Raw genomic sequence first — 21,035 nt, forward strand, 5'->3', positions numbered from 1 at the left:
TGTGGAGTGAATCCATCAATGAATCTTTGATTCCTTCTCCATCATTCCTTCTGTTCCCTGTATGTATATCTGTTTCAGTCACCTAAGGTGGAGAAAAATGAAGATCCAATCAGGACCAAGGACCAAGGGCCATCTATAATCTAATCAGGTACCCCTTTCTGATTGTGTTAATCACACAGTGAGATGATGAGATCAGAAATGTCTATAAGATTCTCAGCCTCTGAAGAAAGGATGCAGGATCTTCTGGCTCCAGAGTCACTGGCTAGATCTTCCATAGAGTCTGTGGTCTGAGTCCCACACCAACCACATCATACAAGTAAGTTATTGTCAGTACTATTCTTATATGGTGTTAACTGACCTTACAAGTAGCCTGTAACTCCAGATGGCATGGAGAGTTTTTCTTTTTTAATTATTTCCTTTCCGATGAGATTTCAGGTTTCCATTCATCTCTCAATGCTGTTTTCCCTGAGTCCCAAATATTTTGATTGTACTGTAGTTGAAATAATTTTTAAATGTCTTTACTAGGAAGATGTTTATAATAAAATGTCTGTAATATTAGCTCTCAAAATTTAAAATACTTCTTTTATGTACACATGACATGTCATAGATATTTCTCTCATCTTTACCATCCAGCTTAACTAAGGATGGGGACTCGCTGCTTCACATGACAGTCCTCTTTCCATAGACTTAAGGCTCTAAATGACTATCTAAAAGTCTTCCCAAAATAAAGCTTGAGGTCAGCTTTCAGGACCTTGGTACGTTTCCCAGTGGGACATGATTTAAGCAAAGCAGAAGATGGATTTCAATGTGCTAGTGGTTGAAATGCTTGTTCTGAATCCAGTGGGGGAAGTTACAGCTTTGTGCTCACTGAGCCCACAGTGTCATATGGGCCAAGTAAGGTGCTTTCACCCTTGCCAGTGCACAGACCTTGGCCTTGAGTAGGTTCTTCTGAAGGGTAGGGAGACAGTCTAAGGTGTACCTCTGCTTGGTCTGAAGCCAATGCCTTGTTCTCTGACAGTTTATACAGTATTCCTTTTGGCATAGAGTCAGCATGAGTGTACGGACCCCACCCAGACTCTTGGACCTGGCGGGAATGCACCTGCTGAGGGATGATGACTTGGCCTTTTCTGCTCTGGAACAGCTGCCCGTGGAGCTCTTCCCACCCCTCTTCACTGAGGCCTTCAATGGGAGACACACTGAAATTCTGAAGGCTATGGTGCAAGCCTGGCCCTTTGCCCGCCTGCCTCTGGGGGGCCTCATTGACCTGCCTCATGTGGGGCCCCTACAAGCAGTGCTGGAAGCCCTTGATGTCCTGTTTGTGCAGAAGGTTTGCGCCAGGTGAGTCTGACTTAGGTAACCTGGTAAAATCCAGGGTGTCTCAGGGGAAACACCTGGGGTGATGAAAACTGGGTGGGAAAGGGATGGACCAGAGGGATCTGAAGAAGGCAATGTAGAAGCCTAAAGGCCTTGCCTCACCAAGGGAAACATGTTTGGGAAGTATAGGTGTACCTACAATTAAAAAAAAAAAAGCCTAAAGAACATGCCACACCTCCTCACAATGATGCTAAAAGTTACTAGAAGTGGGGAACCAGAAAAGAAGGGAGGGGTAAGGGAGATGGAAGAAATTGAGTCAGAGAGGAAAGAAGGCACGGCAGCAAGTGATGTCAGGAATCTGAAGTTACAGCACAGTTGGGAAGTCTGTTTTCAAATTTGCAGACCAATGTTTCATTCTGGGTGGATTTTAATGCTTCCCCACCAATCTTCTTTTTCTCAATAGGAGATGCAAACTGCGGGTGCTAGATTTGCGGGACACTGGTCATAACTTCTGGAGCATGTGGTCTGGAGCCAGTACTCACAGATACACAAGCTCGGGAAGAACACCAGTGGCTGAGCCCAGGTCAATGACAAAGCAGCATGTGGCGCCACTGAAGGTTTTTATAGACCTTTCCTTGAAAAAGAGGACCCTGGACAACTTCCTCACCTACCTCCTTAGGTGGGTGGACCAGAGAAAAGCTTCCATCCACCTGTGTTGCAAGAAGCTGAAGATCGTCTCAATGCCAATGGACAGTGTTGTGAAGGTCCTGAGCATGGTGCAGCTGGACTGTATCCAGGAGGTGCAAGTGAGTTGCACCTGGAATCTGTCCACCCTGGCCACATTTGCTCCTTTCCTGGGCCACATGAGTAATTTGCAGAGATTCCGTCTCTTTCCCATCCAAGTATCTGCCTTCAAGAAGCAGGAGCACGATCACATTGTACAAATTACCTCCCAGTTCCAGAGGCTGGGCCACCTCCGGGATCTCCATCTGGAGTCTCCCTCCTTCCTTGAAGGCTGCCTGGACCAGATGCTCAGGTGAGTGTGGACCACTGGCTAGGTAACATTGAACATAGCATTAGAATATCAAATGCACTCTCTCCTGAAGTGTGATATCCTGTAACCACACAAATCAATTTGGGGGTAAATTGGTGTAATGGTTCTTGAAAGGGACACTCCACCGTGGAGGTACAATTTATTGACTGGAATGGTTGATCTAGCACTAAAGGGATTATAATTTCTACCTTCAGCAGAGATATCTGTGTTCAAATCACTTAAAATATAGGAAATAAAGAGGGCACTGAAGTGGGGAAACCACAGCAAACCAGAGCAATTCTGAAGAGAAGCTCTATGCTCATCAGATTACTGATCAAAATGAGCCCCATCTGTAAAATATTTTTATTTTTTGCTCCAGATACATTAATTTGTATATGGGAAAAGTATGATTCTGGAGAGGATGTTAATCGAGCTGAGAGAAAAGGGTAGTAGAAAGTAGTAGAAAGTTAGCAGGGATGTAAGTGAGCCCCTCTAGACAGGCATCACATTTGATGTTGTGAGATCTTGTGTAAGTTGCTTCTTTATGCATGTCTCCCTAAAACCTCAGTGGCCAGAAGTATTGGCCTCTGAAGCCCAACTTTGGACTGAAGGAAGCCTTAGCTGAAACCATTTTCTATCTCATCACCTAGTACTAAAAACCAGTGATGTCTATGCTTGATTGACACTCTGTGTCCAGCTCCTCTGAGCACATTCTAGGGCATTCCATTGTATTCATTCATCCTCATAAGGAAGTAGAGTATGTTGTAGTCTGTTTGATAAATGAGGAAGAGACCTTTCAATGTTCTATGAATTGACTCAGATACATAGTGAAAGTGACAAGAGATACTGGGCAATCAATGTATTGACCCTCATCAGACTTAACATTAGCCCTGTAGAAACTATTTGTCTATCACCTGTAGACATCAGTTTTAAGAACTAATTTCTTGGTTTCTCCCCAGGTGCCTGAAGACCACCTTGGACAACCTCTCAATAACTAACTGCCAGCTTACAGAATCAGACTTGACCCATCTGTCCCAGTGTCCGAACATCTGTCAACTAAAAAGCCTGGAACTGAATGGTGTCACCCTAACGGACTTTAATCCTGAGCTGCTCCAAGTTCTGCTAGAGAAAGTTGCAGCCACCCTCCAGGAACTGTATTTAGACCAGTGTGGGATCCAGGACTCTCAGTTTGAGGCCATCCTGCCATCCCTGAGCCGCTGCTCCCAGCTCAGGTCCTTCAGCCTGTGTGGGAACATCCTCTCCATGGCCGTCATGGAGAAGCTGCTGCGACAGACTGCTGGGCTTTCCTATTTAACTCAGGAGTGGTATCCTGCCCCTCGGAAGAGTTACAGCCCTCAAGGTATTCTCCTAGATGGCAGACTTCCCCAGCTTCAGACTGAGCTGTTGGAGATTCTGAGAGACTTAGGGCAGCCCAGGACCATTTGGCTAACATTCAGCCCCTGTCCTCACTGTGGTGATGACGTATGCACTCACGTGGAGCCCATTATATACAGCTATACTAACCCTGCCTAGGTGGTTGCCTCCATCAGAAGTTTTCTTCTGGGCACTTGGAAACTGAAATCTAGGACAGAGCCACATCATGAAGTGAAAACAGAGCTATGGTTTCAGACATCAGCTTAGTGTGAATGGGAAAAGGAAGGGTGATCCAGCGAGGGTGCAGGATTGCAGTGGGAAATGTAGACTCTGGGAGGTGATGGGACTTTCAGAGTTATGGGTTTATAGCATCAGAAAAATGAATCTCATTTTCTGAAGGGAAATTTGGGATGCACATATTGTCATTGTCTCTGAGGGGATGATTATAAAATAATGGTCAGAAATAAAGAAACTTTCAGTGTACATGGACTGGTGCCCTTCATGATATATTATTGTGTTCTCTGTTTCCACCTCAGAAATCTCCAGTGACTGATGGAAGGAAACACACCAAATAGTCTATGATCTGAAACCCTACTATTCCCACTAGTTCTCTATTCCATTGTGGACATCTTTTATCTCTTTACTTACTTCCGTGGCTATTCAGTGGATTGATGCACACAATAAGGGAAAACTACTCAGAGGCCAATGAGCCACTGGAGTGAAGAGCTCTTGGCAGGATCATCACTGCTGGCTCACGCCGTGGCCCTGGACATGAGCAGTTCTCATGGTTCTCCTGGTGGGTCCATAGGTCTCAGTTCCTGGCCTTTCCGTGCTGGGAAAGGGCTTCACTATGCAAGTCAAGGCTCTCAGTTCTGGAAAGCATCATCCACACTGCAGATGATCCAGAATCCCTTGTCCTCATCAACCCATGCCTGCCATGAGTGTGAGTTGTCCTTCTTGAATTAAACTAGTGTGACCAGTAAAGACATACAATGTCCTTTGATCAAATACTAAAATCACACAGACATATATCATGGTTTTACTATTTCTAAACCACATTAAGGAATTATATCCTGGACTTCCCTGGTGGTCCAGTGGTATGAATCTGCTTGCCAGTGCAGGGGACAAGGGATTGAACCTTGGTCCACATGCTCTGGAGCAACTAAGTGCATGGGCCACAATTACTGAGCCTGTGCTCCAGAGCCTGTGAGCTGCAACTACTGAGCTCACATACCTCAACTACTGAAGCCTGAGAGCTCTAGGGCCCTCAGGCCCCAACTACTGAGAGGGCATGCTGCAAATACTGAGTCTCCACCACTCAGAGCATGTGCTGCTCAACAAGAGAAGCCACGGGCCCATGCACAGTATGAAGAGTACCCCCCACTCACCACAACTAGAGAAAACCGGGGCACAGCAATAAAAACCCAACTCAACCAAAAGTAAAAAATTAATTAATTAATTAAAGAAAAATAAATTTTATCCTTTTGTGGGGTAGGTCATGTTATTGAGAGATGGACACTGTTCCTATAATACCTACTATCTCTTCCAAATAGGGAAGACTAGTTCAGCATGTTTTATCATCAATTTATCAGCCTATATAAAAGAAACACTTCCTATATACATCTTATCCCTCATAGGCAACTCTCCTTACCCTCAGTTCCACATCCTCAGATTCCAGAGACTGCAGATGATGTAGTGTTACATTTATTATAGTAAAATTTCCATGAGTAAGTGGATCTGAGCAGTTGAAAGGCTGCTCAGTCAAGTTGAAAGGCTGCTCAGTCAGTTGAAAGGCTGATGGTCAAGATTCTTCTGTACATTAGGGAAATGGGTTCACACCATTAAGAGATGGAGTCCCACACTCTGCTTTCTGTAAGCGAGAGAACAAGCAAAGTCAGGTATATTACTCAGGCCAAGGCTTAGGGCTGAAAACTGGGGGAGCTGATGATGTAACTCAAGGCTAAAGGCCTGAGACTCAGGGGACCTGGGTAAGTCCTGGCATCTCAAGTCTCAAGAGCCGGAAGCTGCTATGTTCATGGGCAAAAAGAGAAAGAGGGAGAGAAGATGCTGTCTTGTTCCATTCAGGCCCCCAGGAATTGGATAAAGTCCACACACATTAGTGAAGGCAGATGTCTTCACTCAGTTGGTGGATTCAAATGCTCATCTCTTCTGAAAGAAACACCATCTCAGAAACAGCTAGAATCAATGCCACATAAAATTAATCAACACAGAGACCATAAAAAAAAAGGGCACTCAAATGAAGGCTTATTGCTGAGGATTCTGGGGCTGTTTTGTTTTTGTTTTTGGCTCTGTTGATGGAGTGGACCTTGGGCTGGGGAGATCTTAGGCAAGAGGCACCGCTTGTCCATTAAATGGAGGTAATGATGAAAACACAGCAAATGGAGTCTCTATAGGATCAATGAGATGATGCATGTTGAGACCTTGGCACTGGACCTGGCATACAGGAGGAGCTCAGTAAATGAGTCCTTTCCTTGTTTCCCTCTACTAGCCCCAGGATTCTTCATTCCTCATGATTACCCTCTATTCCTTCAACAAGAAGGAAAGAAGAAAGGACTCAGCATTTACATGAGGACACCAATAAATCAGAATTCCCCCAAGCTGCTTTAGCAGCCAGCACAGGGACAAGCAGTGGGAGGTCATAGGAAAGATTCCACTCCTCTCTAGTGATGGACAGGCTGAGCCTCAAGACTCTTAGGCCACTTGCTGCGAGATCAAACCAGATGACCCCCCTGGTGACTCAGTCGTAAACAATCCGCCTGCCATTGCAGCAGACACAGTTTCAGTCCTAGCATCAGGGCAATCCCTTGGAGTAGGGAATGGCAACCCACTCCACTATTCTTGCCTAGGAAATCTCATGGACAGAGGAGTCTGGCAGGCTACAGTCCATGGAGTCACAAAGAGTCAGACACAACTTACCAACTAAACAAGTGTAATGAGCTGATATGTAGTGTCAACCATCTCTAACATCAACTGTAACATAAGTGGTCATCAAATTAAATTCACCTATTCCTGTCAATTTTAGTTCACTTATTCCTAAAGTGTCAATGTTCACTCTTGCCACCTCCTTCCACTACCACATCCAATTTGCCTTGATTCATGGACCTAACATTCCAGGTTGATCTTTACAGCATTGAACTTAATTTCACCACCAGACACATCGACAACTGAATGACTTCCCTGCTTTAGCCTACCCTCTTCATTCTTTATGAAACTGTTTCTCTGCTCTTCCCCAGTAACATGTTCGACATTTACCAACCTAGAAGATTCAGATTTCCAGAGAATACCAAGGCAAGATAAGAAAGATTTCTTAAGTGAACAATGCAAAGGAATAGAGGAAAACAATAGAATGGGAAAGACTAGACATCTCTTCAAGAAAATTAGAGATACCAAGGAATATTTCATGCAAAGATGTGCAAAATAAAAGACGAAATGGCAAGCACCTAACAGAAACAGAAGATATTAAGAAGAGATGGCAAGAATACACAGAACTATACAAAAGAAAAGTCTTAATTATTGGATAACCACAATGGTGTGGTCATTTGCGTAGAGTCAGACATCCTGGAGTGTGAGGTCAAGTGGGCCTCAGGAATCATTACTATGAACAAAGGTAGTGGCGGTGATGGAACTCCAGCTGAGCTATTTCAAATCGTAAAAGATGATGCAGTTAAAGTGCTGCCCTCAATATGCCAATGAAAGGGTTAATAGCTAGGTAGGTCTCCCTAGGGAGGCCAGAGGTCCCCCAAGCCTCAGGAGGAGACAAAGGGCAAACATCGGATACATTTTTTCTACACTCCTTTGCTCCAGCTTTAGGCACATAGGAGGGTCCTTTAATTCTGTGTTGCTATGATGTTAATCAGTTCTGCTTGAAAGTAACTTTTTTCCAACCTTGAGTTGTGAATTTCCCAACCAAGTAATACATCCTACTCACAGGAAATGTTTTTCTTAAGCTATGTTAATAAAACTATGTATCTTGTTTGGAAGCCTGTTTTCCTTCCAGACTTACACAATATATCTCGCCCATAGACACCTCCTCCAGAGAAGACTCCCCTTGTGCAGATATGTATGTTGTGGGAGCACCAGGTGCAGCTCTCTCAGCCTTGAGTTGTTTCTTTTATCTATGATCAACAGCTTGCTAAGGAGTATAAGATGCCTTGGTGAAAACTGGCAAGGGGGTACTTTCCCACCTCCTTCTAATGTCTGTCATAAGCTTTCTCTATCTCTCTTATACTTCAATAAACTTTGTTACACAAAAGCTCCGAGTGGTCAAGGCTTGTCTCTGGCCCCAGATCGAAATCCTCTCCTTCTGAGGCTGAAAATCCCTGCATGGTTCACAGCTCATAGCCTCAACCTATCATCTTGGGGGCTTGTCCAGGATCCCAAGAGAAGGTGTGAGCTTTCATCTATCACCAGCAAATTTGGATAACTCAGCAGGGGCTATAGGACTGGAAAACGTCAGTTTACATTCCAATCCCAAAGAAAGACAATGCCAAAAATTGTTCAAATGACTGTACAATTGCACTCATTTCATTTGCTAGCAATATTATGCTCAAAATCCTTCAAGCTAGGCTTAAGCAGTACATGAACCAAGAACTTACAGATGTAAAACCTGGATTTAGAAAAGGCAGAGGAATAAGAGATCAAATTGCCAACATTCATTGGATCATAAAAAGAGCAAGGGAATTTCAGGAAAACGTTTGTTTCATTGACTATGCTAAGGCCTTTGACTGTGTGGATCAAAACAAACTGTGGAGAATTCTTAAAGAGATGGGAATACCAAACCCCCTTACCTGCCTCCTGAGAAACGTGTATGCAGGTCAAGAAGCAACAATTAGAATTAGACATGGAAAAACGGACTGGCTCAAAATTGAGAAAGGTGTGTGTCAAGGCTGTATACTGTCACCCACTTATTTAACTTCTATGCAGAGTACATCATGCGAAATGCCTAAGTTACAAGCAGGAATCAAGATTGCAGGAGAAACATCAACAACCTCAGACATGCAAATGATACTATTTTAATGCAGAAAGTGAAGAGGAACTGAAGAGCCTCTTGATGAGGGTAAAAGAGGAGAGTGAAAAGCTAGTTTAAAACTTAACATTCAAAAAACGAAGATCATGGCATCTGATCCCAACACTTCATGGCAAATAGATGGGGAAAAAATGGAAACAGTGACAGACTTTATTTGCCTGTGCTTCAAAATCACTGTGGTTGGCGATTGCAGCCATGAAATTAAAAGATGCTACTCCTTGGAAGAAAACCAATGGCAAATCTAATTAACATATTAAAAAGCAGAGACATCACTTTGCTGACAAAGGTCCATATAGTCAAAACTATGGTTTTTCCAGTAGTCATGTAAGGATGTGAGAGTTGGACCATAAAAAAGGCTAAACACCAAAGAATTGATGCCTTCGAACTGTGGTGCTGGAAAAGACTCTTAAGAGCCCCTTGGACAGCAAGGAGATCAAACCAGTCAATCCTAAAGGGAATCAACACTGAATGTTCATTGGATGGACTAATGCTGAAGCTGAAGCTTCAATACTTTGGCCACCTGATGCTGGGAAAGATTTAGAGCAAGAGGAGAAAGGGGCAACAGAGGATGAGATGATTGGATGGCAACACTGACTCAATGGATATGAGTTTGAGCAAACTCATGGAGATAGTGATTGGCAGGGAAGCATGGCATGCTGCAGTTCATGGGGTGGCAAAGAGTCAGAATGGCTTCAACAACAAATAAATGCTTGTTTAGTATAAATAGTTGTGCTGTGATCTATATAAATATAAAAGGTATAAACTGTGTTTACAAATTCTAAAGAAAGTTTAGTAGTTTTAAAGAGTGCATGTGGATATTTTTGAAAAATGTTCAACTTGGTTTGGAATCGCAAAAGAAAAGTATCATTCAAAAAGAAGAGTTTCTTCTTTAAAAAATATTTAGAATAATACTTTTAGAGCTATATTAAAATTGTCTTTTTTCTTTTTAAATTTAATTTATTTATTCATTTTAATTGAAGGATAATTACTTTGCAATATTGTGATGGTTATTGCCATACATCAATAGTAATTGATCATAGGTTTTAAAGTAGACTTTATATTGTAGAGCAGTTTTGTGTTCAAAGTAAAACTCAATATAAGGTAAGGGAGTTTCCCTTTAAATCCTGCCTCCAGCACATGGGTCACCTGCCCAGCTATCAACATTCCCCACTGGATTGGCATCTTTGTTATAAATGATGAACCTACATTGACATGTCATTATCACCCAAAGTAGACAGTTTATATTGAGGCTCCATCTTGGTGTTGTGAGATCTAAGAATTTTGTCAAGTCTATTCTACAACAGATTGTTCAGTTCAGTTCAGTTCAGTTCAGTCACTCAGTCGTGTCCAACTCTTCTCGACCCCATGAATCAGAGCACGCCAGGCCTCCCTGTCCATCACCAACTCCCAGAGTTCACTCAGACTCATGTCCATTGAGTCAGTGATGCCATCCAGCCATCTCATCCTCTGTCGTCCCCTTCTCCTCCTGCCCCCAATCTCTCCCAGCATCAGAGTCTTTTCCAATGAGTCAACTCTTCGCATGAGGTGGCCAAAGTATTGGAGTTTCAGCTTCAGCATCATTCCCTCCAAAGAAATCCCAGGGCTGATCTCCTTCAGAATGGACTGGTTGGATCTCCTTGCTGTCCAAGGGACTCTCAAGAGTCATCTCCAACACCACATTTCAAAAGCATCAATTCTTTGGCGCTCAGCCTTCTTCACAGCCCAACTCTCACATCCATACATGACCACAGGAAAAACCATAGCCTTGACTAGACGGACCTTTGTTGGCAAAGTAATGTCTCTGCTTTTCAATATGCTATCTAGGTTGGTCATAACTTTCCTTCCAAGGAGTAAGTGGCTTTTAATTTCATGGCTGCAGTCACCATCTACAGTGATTTTGGAGCCCAAAAAAGTAAAGTCTGACACTGTTTCCACTGTTTCCCCATCTATTTCCCATGAAGTGATGGGACCAGATGCCATGATCTTCGTTTTCTGAATGTTGAGCTTTAAGCCAACTTTTTCACTCTCCACTTTCACCTTCATCAAGAGGCTTTTGAGTTCCTCTTCACTTTCTGCCATAAGGGTGGTGTCATCTGCATATCTGAGGTTATTGATATTTCTCCCGGCAATCTTGATTCCAGCTTGTGTTTCTTCCAGTCCAGCGTTTCTCATGATGTACTCTGCATATAAGTTAAATAAACAGGGTGACAATATACAGCCTTGACCTACTCCTTTCAGTCTGTTGTTCCATGTCCAGTTCTAACTGTTGCTTCCTGACCTGCATACAGATTTCTCAAGAGGCAGGTCAGGTGGTCTGGTATTCCCATCTCTTTCAGAATTTTCCACAGTTTATTGTGATCCACACAGTCAAAGGCTTTGGCATAGTCAATAAAGCAGAAATAGATGTTTTTCTGGAATTCTTTTGCTTTTTCCATGATCCAGTGGATGTTGGCAATTTGATCTCTGGTTCCTCTGCCTTTTCTAAAACCAGCTTGAACATCAGGAAGTTCACGGTTCACATATTGCTGAAGCCTGGCTTGGAGAATGTAGGATCACATAAAGTATTTGCTCTGCCTATTTATCTTTCCTCAACCTCTGTAATAAAAAAAAATCTCATTGTTTCACTGTTCTGAGTTTGCCTTTTGCAAAATGTCATGCAGTTGGCCTCACTGCATGTGTGTTTCTCAGATTAGTTATTTCACTTAGTAATAGACATTGATGGTTCTTCATGCCTTTTCATGGTTGATATCATTTCATTGTCTGTATATATCACAGTTCATTGGTTCTTTCACCTACTGAGGACATCTTGATTCCTTTCAAGTTTTGACAATGATAAAGAAAGCTGCTATAAGTTTCCATGTGCATGTTTTTGTGTGGACAGAAAGTTTCAAATCATTTGGATGGATTCCAAGGAGCGAAATTGCTGGATTGTAGGATAACAGTATGTATTAAAAATATATTTTTTTATTGACAATCTCCCCAGTTAAACAGATACTGTTCCATAAAAGAAAGGGTAGGAATAGTGTCTATCACCCTGTGGTCACAAAACTGACCATAAACCTGATAAGGCAAAAATGATTATAAATGCATAGTCCATGGAAAAATTTATCCTTAGTTTATAGTCAAATATTATTTTTCATTAAAATGCCAATTTGGGGAAAGTCAACATTATGTTATTGTCTGATAATAATATAAATATGTAGGATATAGAAGAAATAACACTTGTGGTCAATATATATGTGAATGTAAATTACCTATGAAAGAAAACTCCATTTGTTTTCTACCATCTCTCGGACTTGCCCAAGTAGTAAAGAACAACATAAAACATTCTAGTGAAGCAGACAGAAGAGGCATCTCCCCTAAAATTCATCCTCATGTGTGTATAAATATATATTGTTGCTCAGTCTCTCAGTCATGTCCCACTCTTTGTGTCCCCATCAACTACAACACACCAAGCTTCCCTGTCCATCACCATCTCCCAGAGTTTGCTTAAGCTCCTGTTCATTGAGTCAGTGATGCTGTCCAACCATCTCATTGTCCTCTCCTCCTCCTGCCTTCAATCTTTCCCAGCATCAAGGCCTTTTCTAATGAGTTGGTTCTTCACATAAGATGGCCAAAGTGTTGAAGCTTCAGCCTCAGCATCAGTCCTTCCAATGAATATTCAGGGTTGATTTTGTTTTGGATTGACTGGTTTGATCTCCTTGCAGTCCAAGGAATTCTCAAGAGTCTTCTCCAGCACCACAGTTCCAAAGCATCAATTCATTGGCACTCAGCCTTCTTTCTGGTCAAACTCTCACATCCATAAATGACTGCTGGAAAAATAATAATTTTGACTAGATAGACCTTCGTCAGCAAAGTAATGTCTCTGCTTTTTAATAAGCTGTCTAGGTTTATCATAGCTTTTCTTCCAAGGAGCAAGAATCTTTTAATTTCACAGCTGCATCACCATCTACAGTGATTTTGGAGCCCAAGAAAATAAAGTCTGTCACTGTTTCCATTGTTTCCCTGTCTACTTGCCATGAAGTGATGGGACTGCATGCTGTGATCTTTGTTTTCTGAATGTTGAGTTTTAAGCCAGCTTTTTCACTCTCCTCTTTCACCTTTATCAAGAGACTCTTTGGTTCCTCTTGCTTTCTGCCATAAGGGTGGTATCATCGTCATATCTGAGGTTATTGATATTTCTCCTGGCAATCTTGATTCCAGCTTCTGATTCATCGAGCCTGGCATCTCGCAAGCAGGGTGACAAAATAAAACCAACCTTGACACACTCCTTTCCCAATTTTGAGCCAGTCCATTGTTCCATATCCAGTTCTAACTGTTGCTTCTTGACCTGCACACGTGTTTTTCAGGAAGCAGGTAAGGTGGTCTGGTATTCCCACTTCTTTAAGAATTTTCTACAGTTTGTTGTGATCCACACAGTCAAAGGCTTTAATGTAGTCAATGAAGCAGAAGTAGATGTTTTTCTGGAAATCTCTGGCTTTTTCTATGATCCAGCAGATCTTGGCAATTTGACCTCTGGTTCCTCTGCCTTTTATAAATACAGCTTGTACATCTGGAAGTTTTCAGTTCACTTATTTTTGAAGCCTAGCTTGAAAGATTTTGAATATTAACTTCCTAGCATACGAAATGAATGCAATTGTGTGGTAGTTTGAACATTTTTTGGCACTGCCCTTCTTTAGGACTGGAATGAAAACTGATCTTTTCCAGTCCTATGGCCACTGCTGAGTTCCAAATTTGCTGGCATGAGTCCAGCACTTTAACAGGATCATCTTTTAGGATTTTAAATTGCACAGCTGGAATTTCATCATCTTCGCTAGCTTTGATCATAGTACTGCTTCCTAAGGCCCACTTGACTTTGCACTCCAGGATGTCTGGCTGTAGGTGAGTGGTCACACCATCTTGGATATCTGGGTCATTAAAGATCTTTTTTGTGCAGTTATTCTGTGTATTCTTGCCACCTCTCCTTAATATCTTCTGCTTCTTTTAGGTCCATACATTTCTGTCCTTTATTGTGCCCAATTCTGCATGAAATATTCCCTTGGTACCTTTAATTTTCTTGAAGAGATCTCTAGTCTTTCTTATTTATTGTTTTCCTTTATTTCTTTGCCTTGTTCACTTAGAAAGGCTTTCTCATCTTTCCTTGCTATTCTTTCGAACTCTGCATTCAGATGGGTATATCTTTCCTTTTCTCCTTTGCCTTTCACTTCTCTTCTTTTCTCAGCTATTTGTAAGGCCTCCTCAGACAATCATTTACATTTTCATTTCTTTACTTGGGGATTGTTTTGATCGCTGCCTCCTATAAAATAAATATATATAGTGTATATACTATTATATATAATTCTACATATAGTGTGTATATATATATATATATATATATATGATTATGCAATGAAAAGAAGGATATCCTACAGTATTCCACAAAAGTGATGGATTTTGAGTGCATTATGCCAAGTGAAATATATCAGAGAAAGATAAATACTGTATGTTCTCACTTATACATGAAATCTGAAACATGAAACTTTAATTCTTTTTTCAATGGAAGCTTCTTATACTCTGTCTCTTTACTTCAATTCACTGTAGGCTGGCTCTTGATTTTCAAAAATGGTGATACTTTTATTTTCATCACTGGTCATGGATAACAATCAGATTCAGATAATAGAAAATGTTCAATAAAATACAGGGTTAAGTGGAAATATCATAAAAATTCCCTGAACTTTGTAATCACTGGTGCTTTCATCATAATGACCACCCATATACATCTCAGCATGCTGATCTAAGATGCTCACAAGTATGAATTACAATATTCTGTTACTGAACCAGTTTCTTCTGCCTGACCATCAGCAAGCCAAACATCAAAATTCAGAGGTTTGCAGGAGGGAGAAGTTTCATTTACAAGGCAGACAAGAGAGGAGACAGGAGAACAATTTTGAGATCTATCATTTCAAAGACAAGGGAGCAGGGATATTTATGGGAGAAGAGTATAGGAAGATGGGAGGATCAGAGAAAGGTGAGTGAAGGCAGGAAAAAGGTGAGACAATCGCTGCTCTTTGCAGGCTACTCTGAGTTATACGCTACTTCATAGGATACATGTTCAGATGAGGTGACTAGCACGATCTGCGGATGGAGGTTTTGGCTCTCTTCTACTGAATGGTCATCCACTGTGCACAGGTACAGGCTTAATTGAATGGTGGATGGTCTTGACTAGTTTGAACTGGACAACACTAGATCCATGACCTGAAAAAAATACATTACCATTACTATAATGACCCATTTCTCAGAGCTGATATCTATAGGGAGTGGTTTAAAGGTTGTTTTTAATATATTGCTTGAGGTATGGGAAGTTTTCAGCATATGCAAATTGCAGGTACAATGAAAGGAAGTTTGACAGCTGAAGGCAAGATACAAAAGATCTTTATTTTATTTTTTATTTATATTTTAAATAAATGTATTTATTATTTTATTTATAGTTTATAAATTATGTATTTATTTTGGGTTGTGCTGGGACTTCAGTAGTCTCTGGATCTTCACTGCTGTGCATGGGTTTTCTGTAGTTGCGGTAAGCAGGGGCTACCCTTAGCTGTGGTGCATGGGTTCTCATTGCGGTGGCTTCATGCTCTAGACGCACTGTCTCCAGTAGCAGAGGACCCAGTAGTTGCAGGGTGTAGGCTCTAAGGAGGCAGGGGCTTCCGTAGTTAGGGCACACAGGCTCAGTGATTGTGGTGCAGGAGCTTAACTGCCCCATGGCTTGAGGGATCTTCCCAGACCAGGGATTAAAGCTGTGTCCCCTGCATTGGCAGGTGGATTCTTATCCACTATACCACCAGAGAAGTTCAAGAGGAAGGTTTTAAATAAGCTGTTCCATTCTCTGCTGTTCTGAGGCATACTCAAGAACATCTATTAATAGTTCCTATTAACCCCATGAGGAGGGTTTCATTTACACAAGTGTGAAAGTGAAGTCGCTTCAGTTATATCTGACTCTTTGTGACTCCATGGGCTGTAGCCCACCTGGCTCCTCCGTCCACGGGATTTTCCAGGCAAGAGTACTGGAGTGGGTTGCCATTTCCTTCTCTAGGGTATCTTCCCAACCCAGGGATCACACCTGGGTCTCCCTCATTGTAGGCAGATGCTTTACCATCTGAGCCATCAGGGAAATCCTACACAAGAATTGGATCCATGCAATTTTCACTTCATAAATTTCTTCTAGGCTTAGTGGATATGGGAATATAATACATATTTATAAGACATGACTTGTAATAATGAATGAAAGAATGATTATTATATTCCTAAGGAATTTTATGTAGCGGATTACATTATAAAGTTTATCATATGACTTGTACTTTAACCTACTATGGACAGCACCAACTTCTTAATGTGTTCTCTGTAATTTTTTTCATGAGAAAATGATCATGAGCCTACAAAGACCTTTCCCCTTCCTGCACACTCTTTCTATTCCACTCTTAGTCAATTTAGGCTATTATAAGAGAATAACATGGACTGAGGGGCTTAAACAAAGAAAATGTGTATCTTCTTATTATGAAGCCTGGATAACTGTGATCAAGAGGCAGTGAGGTCCAGGTGGTGAAGGGAACAAGCTTCCTAGTTTCCTCACTTGGTAGGGAGGCAGGTAGCTCAGGTCTCTTTATCCAGTTCTAAGGGCTCTAACCTGTCATGGAGCTCCAACTCTACCTCCTCATCAAAACTTAGTTACCTCCTCAGCGAGTGAGTGAGTGTTAGTCACTCAGTCATGTCCAACTCTTTGTGACCCCATGGACTGTAGCCCATCAGACTCCTCTGCCCATGGAATTCTCCAGGCAAGAATACTGGAGTGGGTTGCCATTTTCTTCTCCAGGGGATCTCCAGGGGAAAATCCCCAACCAAGGGACTGAATCCTGGTCCCCCACATTGCAGGAAGATTCTTTACTGTCTGAGCCACCAGGGAAGCCCAGTTATTTCCAAAGGTAACTTCAAATCCCATCACACTGGAGCCTAAGGCTTCATGATATGGCTCAAGATGTGGGGTGTGTGTGGGTGTGTATGGGAGGTGGAGTAGGAGATGGAGACTGATGAAACATTGATGATGAAACTGATGAGACATTCAGTTCATAGCAACTCATCATCATATATAGAGAACAAGACTCCATTGGACCCGTCAACATTCCAATGCCCATCCTCCTCTCTTTGTTTCCGCTACAGCCACATCCAAGTGTCCTGAAAACTGCCACTTCCATGATGACTCTTGTGACTGTCTACCTCTGTGGGTCTCCAACACAGCTGCTCTGTCCAAGCCAAGATACAGGTTGGGCTCTCTACCTGCTCCTCTTTCCTGCTCCTTTGTCCACTACAACATCATCTCCAAGCAAACATCATAGAGAACAAGAAAGAATTCATCAGATCATGCAAATCTTTCAAAGGACCAACTCTTCATTCCAAGTCCCATGTGACCTCTGTGTGCCCTCCCTGCCCATCATCAGTGACTTGCCTGTTTTCAACTTGGCCACATACTTCACTACATTAGTGTCAGCTCAGTCCCCCCAGTGCGCTAACACAATCCTCTCAACAGAGAACACCCCTCTTTTGACCAAAATATATTCAGGCTCCTGAACCATCTTCTAGGATAGTCTGTGGCTGCTTTTCTAAAATTCCAGTTTGAGCAAGAATTTTAAGTCAGTTCAGTAAATATTTCTACCATTGATAATTGATCACCCTTGAAAAATCTGATCAAAATTGCTTACTTCCCACCACTGGTATCTGATCAGGCTGGGCTGTCTTCAACAAGAAATCTATTCTGGTTCAGCCAGAATCCCTCCCAAACCTAATGTCTCCTCTCAACAATTTGCCAGCCCAGAAACACACTGCTTCTTGGCTGTGAATCCCTACTTGTATCTGGTGAATTATGGGTGAAACCCAGTTACATGATGGGGTATCTTTTCCTCTATTGCCATATTCCTGAATAAAATTTGTCTTCACCACTAAAACCTATGTCTGTCTCTGATTTTCTTAGACACAATTCCCTCAACAGATTGCTGTTGTTCAGGAAGGTCCTTCAGAATTCCCCTAGATTCCCCCAAGTCTTTATTATAACCAACGTGGAAACTGGCCACTATTGTAGACTTCAGATTAGCCCATGAGTTTTCTTTAGAGAATTAGCTTTTTTTTAATTAAGTAAGTAATATATTTTTATTGCTTCATTGCTGCGTTGGCTTTCTGTAGTTGGGGTGAATGGGAGCTACTCTTCATTGTGGTGCTCAAGTGTCTCATTGTGGTGGCTTCTCCTGTCTTGGAGCACAGGCTCTAGGGTGCACAGGCTTCAGTAGTTGCTTCCCATGGGCTCAGTAGTTGCAGTTCAAGGGCTCTAGAGCACAAGCTCAGCAGTTGTGGCTCTTGGACTTAGTTGCCCGTGAGTTCCATGTGAGATCTTCCTGGACCAGGAATCAAATCAGTGATCCTGTATTGAAAGGCAGATTCTTAACCACTGGACCACCAGTGAAGCCCTAGATTCTTTTTTTTTTTAATTTTCTTGAAGTATAGTCGAATTACAATGTTGCGTTTAATTCCTACTGTACAGCAAAGTGACTCAGTTGTACAACTGTTTCATATTCTTCTGATTCATATTGTTTCATATTCTTCTCTGTTTCATATTCTTCTCCTATGTTTATCATAGGATAATACAGTAAGACCCTGATGTTTACACATCCTATATATAATAGTTTACATCTACCAATCCCAAACTCCAAATCCTTCCCTCCCTCACACTCCTTGCCTTCTGCAATTATAAGTCTGCTGGTTCTCTAAATTCGTGACTCTGTTTCTGTTTTGTGAAAAATTGAAATTGAGTTGCTCAGTCCTGTCCAACTCTTTGCAATGGAATATACAGTCTGTGGAATTCTCCAGGCCAGAATACTGGACTGGGTATCCTTTACCTTCTCCAAGCCAGGGATGGAACCCAGGTCTTCCACATTGCATGCAGATTCTTTACCAGCTGAGCCACCAGGGAAGCCCAAGAATGCTGGAGTGGGTAACCTATACCTTCTCCAGTGGATCTTCCTGACCCAGGAACCAAACTGGGGTCTCCTGCATTGCAGGCAGATTCTTTACCAACTGAGCGATTATTTGTGTCATATTTTATACTCCACATATAAGTGATATTGTATAGTATTTGTCTTTCTTGTTCTGATTTACTTCACTTGGTATGGTAATCTCTAGGTCCATCCACATTGCTCCAAATAACACTGTTTCATTCTTTTTAATAGCTGCATAATATTGCATTGTATATATATATATATATATATATATATATATATATATATACACACACACACATATTCTTTATCCATTCTTCTGTCAATGGACATTTAGGTTCTTTCCATGTCTTGGTTATTGTATACAATGATGCTGTGGCTATAGGGGTGCACATAACTTTTTTACTGCTAGTTTGTCTGAGTATTTGCCTGGGAGTGGGGATTGCTGGACCAGATAGCATGTTTTCCAAAGTGGCTGCACCAATTTACATTCCCATCAATAGTGTAAGAGGCTTCCCTTTTCTTCACACACTCACTAGCATATATTAAATAGATTAAAAGTCCCTCTTGTTTATCTCTGGACTGGAGGTGCTGACTGCAAGGGAATGAAAGGTGAGCCTCTTGCTTCTTTAGGATCTTGCTCCTTTTGGATCTCATGGAAGCTGTAATCCTATAGGAACATCCCAAGCTTAGACTTCTAAAATTCCAAATTTTTGCTAACATCAAGTGAAATCTCTCAAACAGTCCTTTCCAATGTTTAGGTTTCCTGGCAACTTGGGAGAGTCCTTCTGATCCCATCAGCCAATTATTCTCTGCACAGAAATAGGTAGATTACTCAGCAGTGACCGTCGTTCGCTAGCCTAGAATGGGGGAAATTTGAGTAAGGTTTAGGTTTTCCCTGAAGGTTTTCTGAAGTAGTGCATTAAAAAGTGCCCACATGGTGGCTCACTCAATTTGTATTCCATAACAGAGATATTTATGCTTATCATTGTTACTAATAAAAGGGATTGGTGGCCCGGGATTTAAAACATCTATTGAATATAATGCAGTTAAACCCTTTCTTATGCAAAGGCTATGTTTACCATGGCAGAAATGTGGTGAAAGGGATCTTCCCCAAAGTGACCAAGAGAGAGAACACCCTTCAAAGAGTCTTCACCTTAGTGGCCAGTAGTATATAAGAATTGTTTGGGCATCAAGTAAATTGGGTGGGAGAGAGGCATGGAAAATTCTTGGAGATAGGAGAAAGGGTCTCCCTTTATGTGTGATCTTAAACTTCAAAGGAGTTTTTGTCCAATGCAGCCCAAGGTGGGAGTCATCCCTGAATGTGGTAGAACGTTAAACATCAATCAGAGCTTCTATATTGAGTGTAAGAAAGGCACTGGTATTTATGACAAGAAAAATAGAATTTTATTTCTGTACCTAATGGCATTAGCTTGATTAGAATTTGTGTTGAACTTAGCAAAGTTTGAAGTTTGAGGAAACAATAATTATGTAAATTCACTTGGAAAGGGGCCAATGAAATTACGTTTGGCTTATAAGAGCCCTGAAAAATAGTTGGGGAAATTTACCCTGTGGAAAATGTCCTCAGTGAGAAAAATTAAGAAACAAACAAGCAAACCTCTCCTGGCAGCAGCTGCCTCTGGATGGCAAGGTTATTTGGGAATGACCCTGGTTTATTTCTTCTCCGACTCCAAGTTCCCAAAGATCCCACAGTGCCCACCTTCAGTGCTTCCCAGTCTTGGAAAATAAGCCTTGATCACAGGATTCACCCTTCAGCCTCATCTCACATCTTAGTTTTAATCTTTTTCTGCAGTTGGTTGTGCTGATCCCAGCTTTCTGAGGAGAACAAACAAACAGTAAGGTGACACTGTCTCCTCTGATCCACTCTCTTTTACTATCTTTTTAAATTTTATGTTTTATTTTTCATTGCGCTAGGTTTGTTGCTGAGTGAGCACTTCTCTAGTCGAGGCCTGTGGGGGTGACTCTCTAGTTGAGGTGCATGGGCTTCTCACTGCTGTGCCCTTTCGTGTCGTAGAGCATGGGCTCCAGAGAGCATCAGTTTCAGCAGTTTCATTTCCCAGTTCAATTCAGTTCAGTTCAGTTGCTCAGACTTTTTGTGACCCCATGGACTGCAGCATGCCAGGCTTCCCTGTCCATCATCAACTCCCACAGCTTGCTCAAACTCATGTCCATTGAGTTGGTGATGCCATCCAGCCATCTTATCCTCTGTCGTCCCAGGCTTTAGAGC

The 21,035-nt window shown here is 41.8% G+C and overlaps 1 protein-coding gene across 3 annotated transcripts; it reads left to right on the forward strand.

Moving 5' to 3' along the window:
* The first annotated feature begins 200 nt into the window (after positions 1 to 200).
* Positions 201 to 4,204, forward strand: LOC129654036 (PRAME family member 8-like). Of its 3 annotated transcripts, none has more exons than XM_055583646.1 (4): positions 201 to 316; positions 1,019 to 1,338; positions 1,778 to 2,350; positions 3,307 to 4,204. In XM_055583646.1, exons 2-4 carry the CDS (start codon positions 1,052 to 1,054, stop codon positions 3,878 to 3,880), a joined length of 1,434 nt encoding a protein of 477 aa, XP_055439621.1. In that variant the 5' UTR covers positions 201 to 316; positions 1,019 to 1,051; the 3' UTR covers positions 3,881 to 4,204. The 3 variants fall into 3 exon arrangements, with proteins under 3 accessions (XP_055439621.1, XP_055439620.1, XP_055439619.1); XM_055583645.1 differs by having other exon boundaries at positions 210 to 316; positions 1,045 to 1,338; XM_055583644.1 differs by having other exon boundaries at positions 211 to 316; positions 1,028 to 1,338.
* The last annotated feature ends 16,831 nt before the right edge of the window (positions 4,205 to 21,035 follow it).

The sequence above is a fragment of the Bubalus kerabau genome, chromosome 5, assembly GCF_029407905.1.
Source record: "Bubalus kerabau isolate K-KA32 ecotype Philippines breed swamp buffalo chromosome 5, PCC_UOA_SB_1v2, whole genome shotgun sequence".
Classification (NCBI taxonomy): Eukaryota; Metazoa; Chordata; class Mammalia; order Artiodactyla; family Bovidae; genus Bubalus; species Bubalus kerabau.